Here is a 12,604-nt window from a genome sequence, read left to right as displayed (position 1 = left end):
ACCGAGGTCTGGGTGGTATTTTCCTGCAGTGGCACATTTTATCCTCTCAAAATGGCATATTTTGGCTTCTTTATCCTACCAAGGGGTTAAAATCCTTTATACTGGGGTCAGGAGGGGACTGGCAAACATTCTCAAGAAAGAGCAGAAGAGACTTTAAGGTGATGTCACACAAAGAGCGAGAACTGAACCATGCCTTTGAAATAGCACTTTAGATGCCTCTTGCCTCTCTATGACACAGCCCTATTTGCATATCAGGGGGAGGCTGCTGTGGGTGGCAGGTATTTGTAGAGGATCTGTACTGTTTTGGAACTGTCACTGTCTGTTTAATGGTGGGTATTTACAAGTAAGCGCCGGCAATGATAAGATGTTGGAGGTAGAAGAGTGAATAAGTTGCAGTCCCCACTCATTCTCCTAGTGTTAATCCTTGTCCCTTGTGTTCCTGATATTTTTTTACTTTCAGCTAAGTAATCATTTGTTTGAAGAACTTGCCATGGATGTGTACGATGAAGTTGACAGGCGAGAGACTGATGCAGGTGACTTAACATGTGGCTTTATCTACTAAGCTTCTGTTATCAGTAGGCAGCAACAAGCTGCCAGCCTCAGTGTTTTTACTTGCCCAATTTCTACTGTCCTGATAACACATGTCGACATTGACTCTTGTGTATGTTGGCTTCAGAGTGTGCTACTCTGAGTCTCCCTAGTAACGCGGGAGCCACGCCTCTCAGAGGAGCAGTGGCGCCTGTGGTGATGAGATTCTATCTCTGGCTCTTTCCTCTGGCTAGTCTGGCTTGCCACGCAAAACCACAGCACCCTGGTGACCGAGACAACCGTCGTCCCCTTCCTTCCAGTCAATCCTGAGTACTCATCAACACGGAACCAGGCAAGTGGCCAAATCCAAAAACTCACTAGTAGTGATATTTGGGGAATGGCTAATATCATGGTATTTTATTTTCCCAGGACAGGTGTTTAAAATTTTTTTTTTTTTTTTTTTTTTTGGGCACACGGGCTTAGTTGCTCCGCGGCATGTGGGATCTTCCTGGAGCTGGGATTGAACCCATGACCTCTGCATTGGCAGGTGGATTCTTAACCACTGCGCCACCTAGGAAGCCCCTAAAATTTTTTGATTAAAATGTTAATATCCTTTACACACACACACACATACACACACACACACACACGCCACGCCCCTCACAAATTGATAAGAAAAGCAATAGAAGTTAATGGATGACTGGGAAAGAATATAAAACAATTCACAAAAGGAATGCAAATGGCTGGGAATTCCCTGGCGATCCAGTGGTTAGGACTCTGCACTTTCACTGCTAAGGGCTCTGGTTCAGTCCTTGCTCCCGGGAACTAAGATCCTGAAAGTGCAAGGCCAAAAAAAAAAAAGAAAGAAAGAAAGAAAGAAATACAAATGGCTTTCAAATGCAAAGAAATATTTAACCTCATTAGTAATCAAAGCAACCCGAAGGCATTAATGAACGTTTCATCAATCAAATTAATGAAGTACTGAATACATAATAAAGGATACTCCAAACTGGTAAGGATGTGGCAAGATGAGCTTCCTTGTGCTATAGGTAAGAGTTTAAATTGCTGCAGACTTCCGAAAAGCAATTTGTTAACTGGTTTCAGAGGCCTTAACGTTAACTATATCCTTTCACACAGGAATTCCTTATTTGGGAATATGTTCTAATAAAATAAAAATACAAAGCTTTATGCACATTTTCATCAAAGCACCGTATGTAATCACAGAGCATTGAAAAAAACCTAAACACCCATCAGGAGGAGTGGAGTTGAGTAAATTATGAAGCTCTTTTCATTTTTATTGATTATTGGTTACATACAATGATCGAGTCCCAGCATCTAGACTGTAACTTTATCTTGAAATTTAAAAAATTGTCCCTTCAAGTTAATTTTTGATTAGTAGGCCCACTTTGAAACTGAATTGATACCAGAAAGAAAGCACTGCATAGAACCATTTTGTTTTGGTTAACAAAAATAAATATGCATTGTGAGAACTTAGACGTTACATTGTTCTGTTATGTAAATGGTTTTAAACTGTTCACAAGGAGAATGTTAAATTTGATTCAGTTACGGCTGTGATTGATGATGCTTTGAGCATGCCGGGAGGTCTTTGCTGAAGTCTAACAATAGTAGGACTAGTTTTATATGAATATTGTGTGTATTTTTACATCTGGGAATATTTCCAATTATTTTCTCACCCTCAGGGCAGGCAGAAACTAGCTCGGTTTAACGCCCATGAGTTTGCCACTCTGGTTATCGACATTCTCAGTGATGCCAAGAGGAGACAGCAAGGCAGTCCTCTCTCTAGTTCAAAAGGTAACTGTTTCAGACCTCTAAATGTTTGCTCCTTTGGCCTTCTGAACGTCACACAAGTGGTAAAGTTATAGAAATAATTAAAGCAGTCATTGGCACCACAGCTTAATTAAAGCCCTGTAAGTTTTTTGGCTTTTGTTTATTTAATATTTATTTATTTATTTATTTATGGCCACGTCAAGTCTTAGTTGTGGCATACAGGATCTTTCATTGCAGCACGAGGGCTCTTTATTGAGGCACGTGCGCTTCTCTCTAGTTGTGGTGCACAGGTTCTGTAGTTATGGCATGCGGGCTTAGTTTCCCGGCGGCTTGTGGGATCTTAAGTTCCCCGACCAGGGATCGAACTGCATCCCCTGCATTGGAAGGCAGATTCTTAACCGCTGGACCACCAGGGAAGTCCCCTTGTAAGTTTTATTGGTACTATGTTGTAACAACAAATTTCTCTTTTCAAGCCCTGGTGAGTTATAAATATTTCAGTGTTATTAACTGTGATTCAGATTTATGTAATATATGATTTTTTTACCTCCTGGGTCACCTATCTTCCTTATAAAATTGCATTCTGAAATTAACTCAGAAGCCTTAGATCTTGTTAAAGGACATAAGATAATAAACCCTCTTGTTTGAAATTCCAGCTCACCTGCTGTTGTTTACCTACAAGACTGCATTCTACATAATTAGAATTTGTCACTGTAAACTTTAGATGTCTACAGCGAGAATTATTGGGGTTTACAATTGTGCAGAGAGCACCAAGCGCCTATTTCCGAGATGCCCTTTGAGTACTGTTCAGTAACTTAGGATCCTATCTCCATGCTTGGGGACACACTTTCTCCCCAGCCCTGATACTGTATTTTTGTTGTTTTTTCCTAATTATAGAAATAATACATTTTTAAATTGAAAAAATTTAAACAGGAAGAATACATACCATAAAGATTCAGTTTTCAGTCAGCATCACATTCCCCAAAGATAGTAATCATTAACTGACAACAATGTTTTTCTTGATTTTACTGATTCAACCAGACATAAACAAGTTCTAAGAAACTTTATTAAATTTTGGTGAAGATGCAGTGATGAGGGTCCTTTCATACAGTTAAAGTCTCAAAATGTACAGATTCTTTGATTTGGTAGTTCCATTTCTAGGTGTTAATTAAGAGGAAGTAGAGATGTTATATGTATGTTATGGAAAACACTGGAAACATTAGAAGCAAATAAACAATAATAGAGCAATTATTAGTTACATATTTGAATAATGCACAATTTTTTTCAGAGACTATGCAATGACGTAATATAAAGTAATAAATTAATTTTTAAAAATCTTCAGTATAGTCCCAATTTTGTAAGGAAAACATTTATATACATATACAGGTGAATATATCACACGTAAGTATACATATACCACTAATCCCCATTACTCATGGATCTTATATTTGCCAGTTCACCTATTCATTAAAGTTTATTTGTTACCTCAGAATCATACAGCACTTTGATGGTAGTTTGTGGATGTGTGTAAGGTGGTGAAAAATTTGAGTCACCCAAAACACATGTTCCCAGCTGAGATGGAACAAGGCCAGACTGTGCCTTATTTCAACTTTTATACTGTAAACAAGTGTCCTTTTTGAGATTTATTTAGTGCTGTGGTTTTCACATTTTTATGCTTTTTGTTGGTGACTTCACTGTTTAAAGTGGTCAGCAAGTATAGCGCTGAAGAGCTGTGTAGGATTCCTAAGCACAAGAAGGCTGTGATGTGCCTTGCATAAAAAATGCAAATACATGTGTTAGATCAGCTTCATTCAGGCCCGAGTTACAGTGCTGTTGACCATGAGTTCAATGTTAATGGGTCAACAATATATATTAAAGATGTCTTTAAGCAGAATCACATGTAAGACAAAGTTATATATTTATCAGGTGACAAAAATGTGACCAGAGGTGTGCAGAAGCCTAAGGCTGTGTTTCCACTCAGAACAGCGGTTCAGTATTTGCTAACTTATTCTTCACAGCAACTGTATAGACCGTAATTGCTACAGATGATGAAATTGACTGTATGTATGTGTATATGCTTAGGAAAAAGACTGGAAGAAGGTAGCACAACACGTATCAATAGCTATGAATGATTACTCTATCATTAGTTTCAATTTTTCTGTATTGAATCTTTGTTACTTCTGTAATCTGGTGGTATGTATATTTTATATATTAATTTTAAAATACTAAAATTCCTTTTAAGTAAACATAATCTATCACCCAGATAATTATCCATCAAAATATCCAGAAACAATATTGGAAATTAGAGGTTCGTTTGAGTTGCCAAAAAGAAAGTGGATAATTTGTGAAATCTTTCATTCAAAATATGTTAGAGCCAGTGGAGTCACCCTGCTTCCCGGTAGACAGTGCCTCCCTGGTGTGCACGTGTGTGTTCAGTGGGTTGTTCTCCTTTCCTCTCTCTCACTGACATTTAGCTAATGAAAGGCCAATGTGCCTATTCTTTGATCACTTAGTTTCCAGGCTCCACTTTAATCATTTCCTTTCTGTTTTGACTTGACATCACCTTGTAAACAAGGTTCAATAATTGAATTGCAGTTAATCTTACATTAGTTACAGCTATATTTTCATGACTTTGAGCTACACCCTGTTTCCGTGAGTGATTACAAATTTGGGAACCTGCCTCCTTATCTGAGTAGCTCTTTCCTAAACCATCTAATTAATTTGCCCACATTTGGCAGGTAACTCAGAGGGATGCTTAAATCTCTCTCTGCGGTTTTTTGGTAGACTCTCTGTCCAGTTGACAACTTGCTCTGTTATCCCTTTTTGGTGTGAATATATCCTTGCTATTTCTGTCATTTTCTTCCAGTCTTTTAAATGGCTAGTTTTTTAGGAAAAAAATGTTTTTTGCAAGCCTGAAGTAAAGTTATTTGCTTCCATTGATAGACAATGTGGAGCTCATACTGAAAACAATCAGTAACCAGCACAGTGTGGAGAGTCAGGACAATGACCAGCCGGACTATGACAGCGTGGCGTCAGATGAAGACACGGATCTGGAAGCCACTGCAAGCAAGGCGCACAGGCAGAAGGTGAGGGGCCACATTGCACACAGAAAGTGAGAATATGTTTTCTTTTCAGATCTTTCCTCCTGAAAATTTTCCTGATTTGTAAATCACCTGAGGGCTGAGCCTGTGAAAAGTGCTCTGGAGGTAGAGTTGGGTTTTCTACTAGCTTGGGCCAAGCAGAGGTCAGTGAGGCAAATAGTTTTAAAATAGGGGGTCTGTTGTTCCTGAGCCAGTGGTTGGCTCACAGCCCTGCTGCAGTTTTGACTTTATAGAACTGTGAGGAAGGACTGGTGGGTTTTATTCTTTCAACAGATGTTTCCTTTTGTTGGATAGTTATCCAGACTTCCCTGGATAATATTGTCCTGAGTGGGGCCTAGTCCCTTTCCTCTTTGAGGCCGTTGCTGCCCAGGAGGAGCAGCGAGAACTGCAGTACAAGGGTCATAAGCACAGACAGGAGCAGGGGGCGGGGCAGTCAGTGGAGGCACAGCTTGTCTCTGAGGAGTAGCGGGAGAGGCTTTAACGTCTGCCTTGAAGATGCCTGGGATGTGCGCATGTGGAGAGGCCGGGGAGGGTGGGCTTGACAGAGAGGGGGGATATCTGGTCATGTGTAGAGTCAGCCTGAAAGCAGTGGGAGTCAAAGCTGCAGCAGAGGGCGGGGGTCCCACCACGCAGGAGCGGGATGCCAGACCGCAGAGCCTGGACCTCGGCGGGCAGAGCAGAGCCCAGGAAGCTTTTAGGCAGGGCAGGAGGGCAGTGTCAGCCGTGTTGGGTCCTCTGTTTCAGGAGGACTGTTCTGGTGGACCAGGCAGTGGAGGAAGGGAACCCAGATAGGTGCTGATGAGGCCCAAACAAGAGGTTACACAGGCTCACCTCAGGGCCTTGGCTGGGGGAATCTGGATGGAAGAGAAGTCACTGTAGCAAAGTGTGAGCCTGAGGACAGGGCAGCAGGGGCCTGGCTGGTCCACCCGCTGCTGAATCTCCCAGACCTGGTCCACAGAGGGGCCCAGCAAACATTTGAGAATGGGTGAACAGGAAGGTAGGAAAGGCAGGGCTTGGCCATACGTTGGATGTGTGAAGTGGGAAGATAGACTTAATGGAGTTGTGTCCAGAGTTTTCTAGCTGTGAGAATCGGTGCCACTGGCAGATGCAGGGAATGTGGAGGGGATGGCAGGAGTCACCCATCTGAAACATCTCTGCCCAGTCTCCCCAGAAGCGCTGGGTTCACTTGAGTGAAAGCCGGGTCATGACAGGACTCTAATGATGGGTTTCCCAGCTTCCCCTCCCATCCGCCTTGCGCACCAGCTCCCTCTAGCTGAGCCCTGCCACTGGCTGGGACGCCCTTCCTCCAGACAGCCATCTGACTAATGACCTCCCCTCCTACAGGCTGTTGCTCATGTCCCACCTACTCACCTGTCTAGTTAAAATGCACCCACCTTGCCCCCACTTCAGCTCCCAGCCTCACACACTGCTCCATTCTGTTTATTTTCCATAGCACTTATCACCTTCCACCATACTATATAGTTACATATTTTTATTTTTCCTCTCTCTCACTCTGTTGGGATGTAAACACCATGGAAGCAGGAATCTTTGTTTTCTTTCTTATATATCCCAAGCCCCTAGAACACAGCCTGATGCTTCGTAAAAAAAAAAAAGCATCAGGAAAAGTTGGAATGAGTGAATTAATGAAAAAACGAATAAAAAAAGAAAAATGAATGAGCAAGAGAAAGGCAGGCAAGACAGATGTACATAGTCATTGTCAGAATAGATTTGTAGCCCCACTGTCTGATCTGTTCAAAAATATTGACTTTAAAATTTTTCAAATATTTTAGTAGCCCTACCTTTATGTCTTATTTTTGCATTACTCTCAGAAGCCTTGATTTGGTTTGATTAACTTTGTGATCCAGCTGGCATGGTCGGAACTTGAAATTCTTTAGCTGCTAGTCTTGAATGTTAATCATCGTCTCAGATTGTGAACATTTTCCCCAATTTATTTTTAGAGCCTAGATTCAGATTTATCAGATGGACCAGTCACTGTGCAGGACTTTATGGAGGTCAAAAACGCTCTAGTGGCTTCTGAGGCCAAGATACAACAGCTAATGAAGGTGAATAACAACTTGAGTGACGAGCTGAGAATTATGCAGAAAAAGGTAACATGTCAATAAATGCCAGGATGGTTGCTCTTTAACCCCATAGTATAAGGGAGACTCCCAGGCTTGATGCTTGTGGTCAGAGGGAAGAAAAACAGATCTATAAATCTTTGGGCCAAGCTGTCTTTTTGGAAGCAGTATGTATGTTAGGTGTTTTAAATGAAGTAGCTTTGATTAGAAATAAATCCGGTGTAAGTTTCCCAGGTAGGAAAATATCACAGCCTATTAAGTGTTTGTGTCAATTGTAGAAACCCTTGCACTATCCTGTGCCTCCTGGGAAGCTAGACACCACTCCATGGATGTGATTCTTCCTATTTATTGCTTGTTCTAAAGAATAATCACACCATGAAGACAGGGCAGATGAAAGCCCAGGACAGCTGTATGTGTTTATCCGCATTCCAAACCCCACGCCACACAAGGGGTGCTGTCCCTGTTCACTCTATTCTAAGATATAGAATATATACCCCCACCCTGGCAGCCCAGACCCACAGCCCCGCTTTGTTTTTCACCAGTAATTACTACTAATTTATGATGTCCTCAGAGCCACAGAATAGGTACTCAACAAATGTAAGAGAACATTGCGTTTGCACCAGCGAGAACTGTACGCTGGTAAGAACAATCCCATTTGCTTGGCATTTCCTTGTTTGCCGCCTTTTGAGAGAGTTAGAAATATATGAATATATTAATCTCTAAAGAAAAATATGGCTAATATTAGCAAGGAATATGCTTCAGAGGGGATTATGTATGTAATTCTTTATAAGAATGCTAAGAAAAGGAAGTGGAAAGATTCTAAATTCTGCCTGAGGCTTTGTGGGTACTGCTCCCATCATTCAGTGCTCTACAAAATGAGATTTTGTACACTTCCCTTGAACAGAAACAAAACAAAGTATATATCTGTCTTCCTACTATCATTTGAGGAGTGATGCCTTGAGAATCATTATCGAGAACAGAGGACATGGTGCACCTCATTTGTGGCTGGGCCCTTTCCAGTGGTGCTTCTTAAAGGAGGGCCGAAGAACTAAGAAGAGGCCTGTGCCCCTCTACTTGTCAGGGAAGGACACTGCAGCGCACCTCGCCTGTGGCTTGGTCCAGGAATCTTTTTTGAGTTCTAGATCATTTTTGGAGACGTTTTGAGATCGATGGCCTCCATACCTATAGTAGAAGGGGACAAGAGTGCCTGGAGATCAATCAGATTGTAGTCAAACACTTGTTCTGTGCTACCCTGGCCTTGTCACCAGCTGGTGTGCAGCCATGAACAAGACAGACCAAGCGCCCTTTTGCCGTGACATACAGGGCTTGCACTTTTTCTGTCTTTTCTGAAATATCTTTTGTTTAATGAATTATAGTTTGTCTCATTAATTGAACTAATGCACTCTTTTGAGGTGGCTTTTTCTGAAACATGCTGACTTTGCCACTGCAAATCAGTCTGCTAAGCATCTGCATTTTTATTCTATTATGCTCCTTTTAGTATTTGTAGAAATCACCAGAGAAAACCTCGCATCTCTGAAAGCCAGTGTCTCGAGCTCCTCTAAGAAATGCAGAGTGGAATTATTTGCCATTGTTCCTGGATTATCTCCTCAATTCTTAGAAATGCTTTTGATTTCGGAAACGATTAGCTATAACTTTTCATTTCCTGTTATACTCCTTCCAAACAAAAAAAGTGTAGTCTGGTCCTTATTAAGATAAGCATCATTCAGATTTATCTGAGGACATCTCTCCAGATAGAGAGTACTAAAATTTTTAAAAATTGAGGAACTTGTGCTCATCAAAGCACATTCAAGCAAAATCCAGCCTGGATGTTTTAGAGTGAAAAGTGTGAAGATAAAGTTTCAGATTTCAGGACCTTGTCTAAAGTACTCTAAGAGAAGGTTTTCACATAGACAGGCACGTGACGGGGTCCCCCAGTCCTTCACTGAGGGCCGTGTGTCCTCACTTGTTGGGCCTCCACCATTTCTTTTTAGAAAGAGCTCCCTCATAAGTAGTTTTGACAGGCACTGGACGCCTGTCTCTATCCTGGAATGTAGGAATTTTCAGTAGCTGCTCGTCACTGTGCAGCTGTTCTTTCTTTGGAAAGGGAGTTGCAGATATAAGTTATGCCCTGAAAGCCTTTCTGGTGTAGAAGCAATCTATGATTTCTTAGGGATCACGCTTTGAGAAAACTGAGAATGAGGGTATTTCTGTGGCAAAGACAGTAAATTAGATTTTCACAAAAGTTTGGCACTATTAATATAAAGTATGTGGGATTTGTTTATTTAGCAAAGATTCATTGATTTTATTTCAAAGTTAGGTAAAGTTTTTAAATATATGTAGTTGACAAAGTAGCATGATTTGTGTCTGATCTTTCACATTTAACAGTTGCTTGGAAAAGATGCTAATTAATGAAGAGGAGCAGCCACTATTGGTGTATTTTTCACAGATCGGTGCTTTCTAAGATAGAAATTGAAAGTAACTCCTAACACTGAATGGGTTTGCTATTGAAAAAGTAATGATCTCCTGGTGCAAACACAGTTGCTTGTGGACTTAAGCCTTGGCCCTGGTGGGGAATTTGGTCAGATTTTACAATCTCTGTCAAAGAGTAGACAGCTGAACTCACACCACACCCAGCCTATAAAATGTCCTGGAAGATGGAGGAGCACCAGAGGGGAAGGACGTTGTGCAGCCTGGACTCAGTTAATTGTGTTTAAAATGCCAGACGCTAAAGAGTAACCCGATTCCTTGCTGATCCCTTAACTCTAATTCATCCAACACCATGAAGCAGCCTGCATGTGAGGAATGGAAAGAGCGTTCAGGGCCTCCAAGTGACAGCCTCTAACTAAAATGGGGTGGTGCCAGGCAGATTAGAGTGTTTAAAGCTGACACCACCACAGTCGCATTTTTGGGCGACAGAGCCGAAGGAGAGAGAGGCCAGGTATTTCGGCCCTGGCTGAAAGATGACCGATCACCAGAGGGCAGCGCACGTGCCACGTGGAGCGTTCAGATGAAGATGTTGATAGTTCAATAGGTCTCCGGTTTTCTTCGTGATATGTTAATATAGCAAACGTAACCAAGATCTGGTTCCCTCTCTTTTTAAAAAAGTGCTAAATTGTTTGGAATTTCAAAAAGTATCATGTAATAAAAACTTGTTGATCTTAATTTTTCTTGTTGGCTTTTTGGGAAGCAGTAGCTCATCTGATTTTTCGTAAGCTGAATTTCACTGTCTTTCTTGCTTTGCAAAGCAACTCTAGTTATCCTCGTGCTGCTTCCATGGTGTCTGCTGACATTTTTGGCATTTGCAAATTGCTCAGGGCTCATTTGAAAAGCAAGTTACCTAAGTGATGTCTTAATGATCTTAAGCTCTTGCTTGAAACAGCCTTAGAAAAATCCAGAGTACAACTTGCCTGCAAACATTTCCCAGGCCCACCATGACCAATTTTTAAGTGGTTAGACATTTCACTTTTAAAAAGTCCAAACTGCAACTTTTCCACATTCAGAAATTAGCTGTTTAATTTGCTTAAGTGATGAAGTGAGTTGATTGCGTTTCACTCATTCCAGAAGAAAGAGTTTTTGTTTGTAAGTTGCCTTTGACTTTCAAGCCAGCGAGCTGTTACTGTTCTTATTGTTAAAGCTGGTATTTGTATGCGTTTACTTGGTGTTTGCTTTTTCTGCTTGCTATAGAAAAACACAGTCCCACTGCCAAACATGTCTTTCAGCTTCAAACACTCCAGAGTGAAAATTCGAACCTCAGGAAACAGGCCACAACCAATATATATCAGGTGCAAACTGGTTCTGAGTACACAGACACTTCCAACCACTCTTCCTTAAAGCGACGTCCGTCTGCCCGGGGCAGTAGGCCCATGTCCATGTACGAGACGGGATCAGGTCAGAAACCCTATCTCCCAATGGGAGAAGTGAACCACCCCGAAGAGAGCAGGACAAGACTCCAGCCTTTCCCCGCTCACGTAAGTAACACCACTGGCGCTTCCGCTTCACTCTCTGTCCAGCCTGACTCCTGCTTTCCCTCTTCTGAACCTGCAGATCCCCAGTCTCTGCTTTGCCAAATTGGGCTACAAGTCGTCCTTGTGTTTGCTGTATTAACATGTCGACAGGTGCTTGCGGTGTTCCCACAAGCACTCAGGGCCACTGGCCGAAAGTTTTCCAACAATCCTGGGGATTCTGGCTCTTGCTCAGCCTCTCTCCCACTTTTCTCCCCCGTATTCGTAGTATCTTTCCCAGCCAGCTACTATTGGAACTTTGATGGTAACAAGCTTCCTTCCCTATTTCCAAAAACAAAAACAAATTAGAACGGTTACCAGGGGAAGTAAGTACCATCTTCTTCAGGGTAGATGGGCATGTTCCTCATGCACAGGAGCCCTTAGGAGTCAAGGTGCCTTCTCTGCTCCTCCCAGTGGAGTGGGTGGCCTCTGTGGCCTGGGCATGCAGGCCAGGTCTGGAAGCCTCTGGGCCTCCGCAGCCCCCTGCACCTGTGGTCAGTGTGCCTGCTTAGCTGCTGCAGCCTCCTCCTCCCCTGCGTGGAGAAAGTATTGCCTTTTCATTTCCTAAGAATGGGATGTAAAAATTCTATATTGACCTTACAAGTGTTATATTCCAAAGATTGTATTCTGTAACAGGCTGCTAACATTCTTGTTTTACAGTGGAATAAGTACTGTGTTGTGAAGTTTTCAAATATTATATTTCTTTTGGATTAATTTATTTTAAAAATCTATGTTTTGACAAAATGTTGCAGGCATTTTGAACCTATGTAATGTTTTTTCTGAGAGTAATATTTATCTTTTTGAATGTCAGAGTTATTCTTCTGTCCACTTTTATAGCAGTTTCCCAAAAAAATCCTCAGAGTAAATAGAAAGTAAAGAGTATGGCCCTATTTTAATTTTGTCAAGCTTTAGTGTGATAACATTTCAGTGTTGTTATATTGTAATTGGGAGTGTACTACTTCAACTCTTTAAGTTGTTTGGGCTAAACATTCTAAAGCAATTGATTTGATATGTTTGGTGTAATGGGAATGCCATTGAACTAAGTTTAAGAATCTTATTTTTTGTATAACTGAAAACAAAATTTAGGAAAAGCCACTATGTTAGTTTTCAC

The 12,604-nt window shown here is 41.5% G+C and overlaps 1 protein-coding gene across 12 annotated transcripts in view; it reads left to right on the top strand.

The window, feature by feature from the left end:
- Positions 1-12,604, top strand: part of GIT2 (GIT ArfGAP 2) — a 48,291-nt gene that overhangs the window by 21,103 nt on the left and 14,584 nt on the right. For 4 of the 12 annotated variants that reach the window (XR_009055009.1, XM_057744143.1, XM_057744145.1 and 1 more), the window contains exons 10-15: positions 461-533; positions 783-880; positions 2,229-2,340; positions 5,257-5,399; positions 7,373-7,522; positions 11,212-11,460. Coding sequence is in view for 11 of the 12 variants with exons in the window: in XM_057744143.1 (XP_057600126.1) it covers positions 461-533; positions 783-880; positions 2,229-2,340; positions 5,257-5,399; positions 7,373-7,522; positions 11,212-11,460 (825 nt within the window). In the remaining variant the exon portion in view is untranslated. The other 8 variants (XM_057744147.1, XM_057744148.1, XM_057744146.1 and 5 more) reach the window with 5 other exon arrangements.

The sequence above is a fragment of the Hippopotamus amphibius genome, chromosome 8, assembly GCF_030028045.1.
Source record: "Hippopotamus amphibius kiboko isolate mHipAmp2 chromosome 8, mHipAmp2.hap2, whole genome shotgun sequence".
Classification (NCBI taxonomy): domain Eukaryota; kingdom Metazoa; phylum Chordata; class Mammalia; order Artiodactyla; family Hippopotamidae; genus Hippopotamus; species Hippopotamus amphibius.
This window is presented reverse-complemented; position numbering and strand designations above follow the sequence as displayed.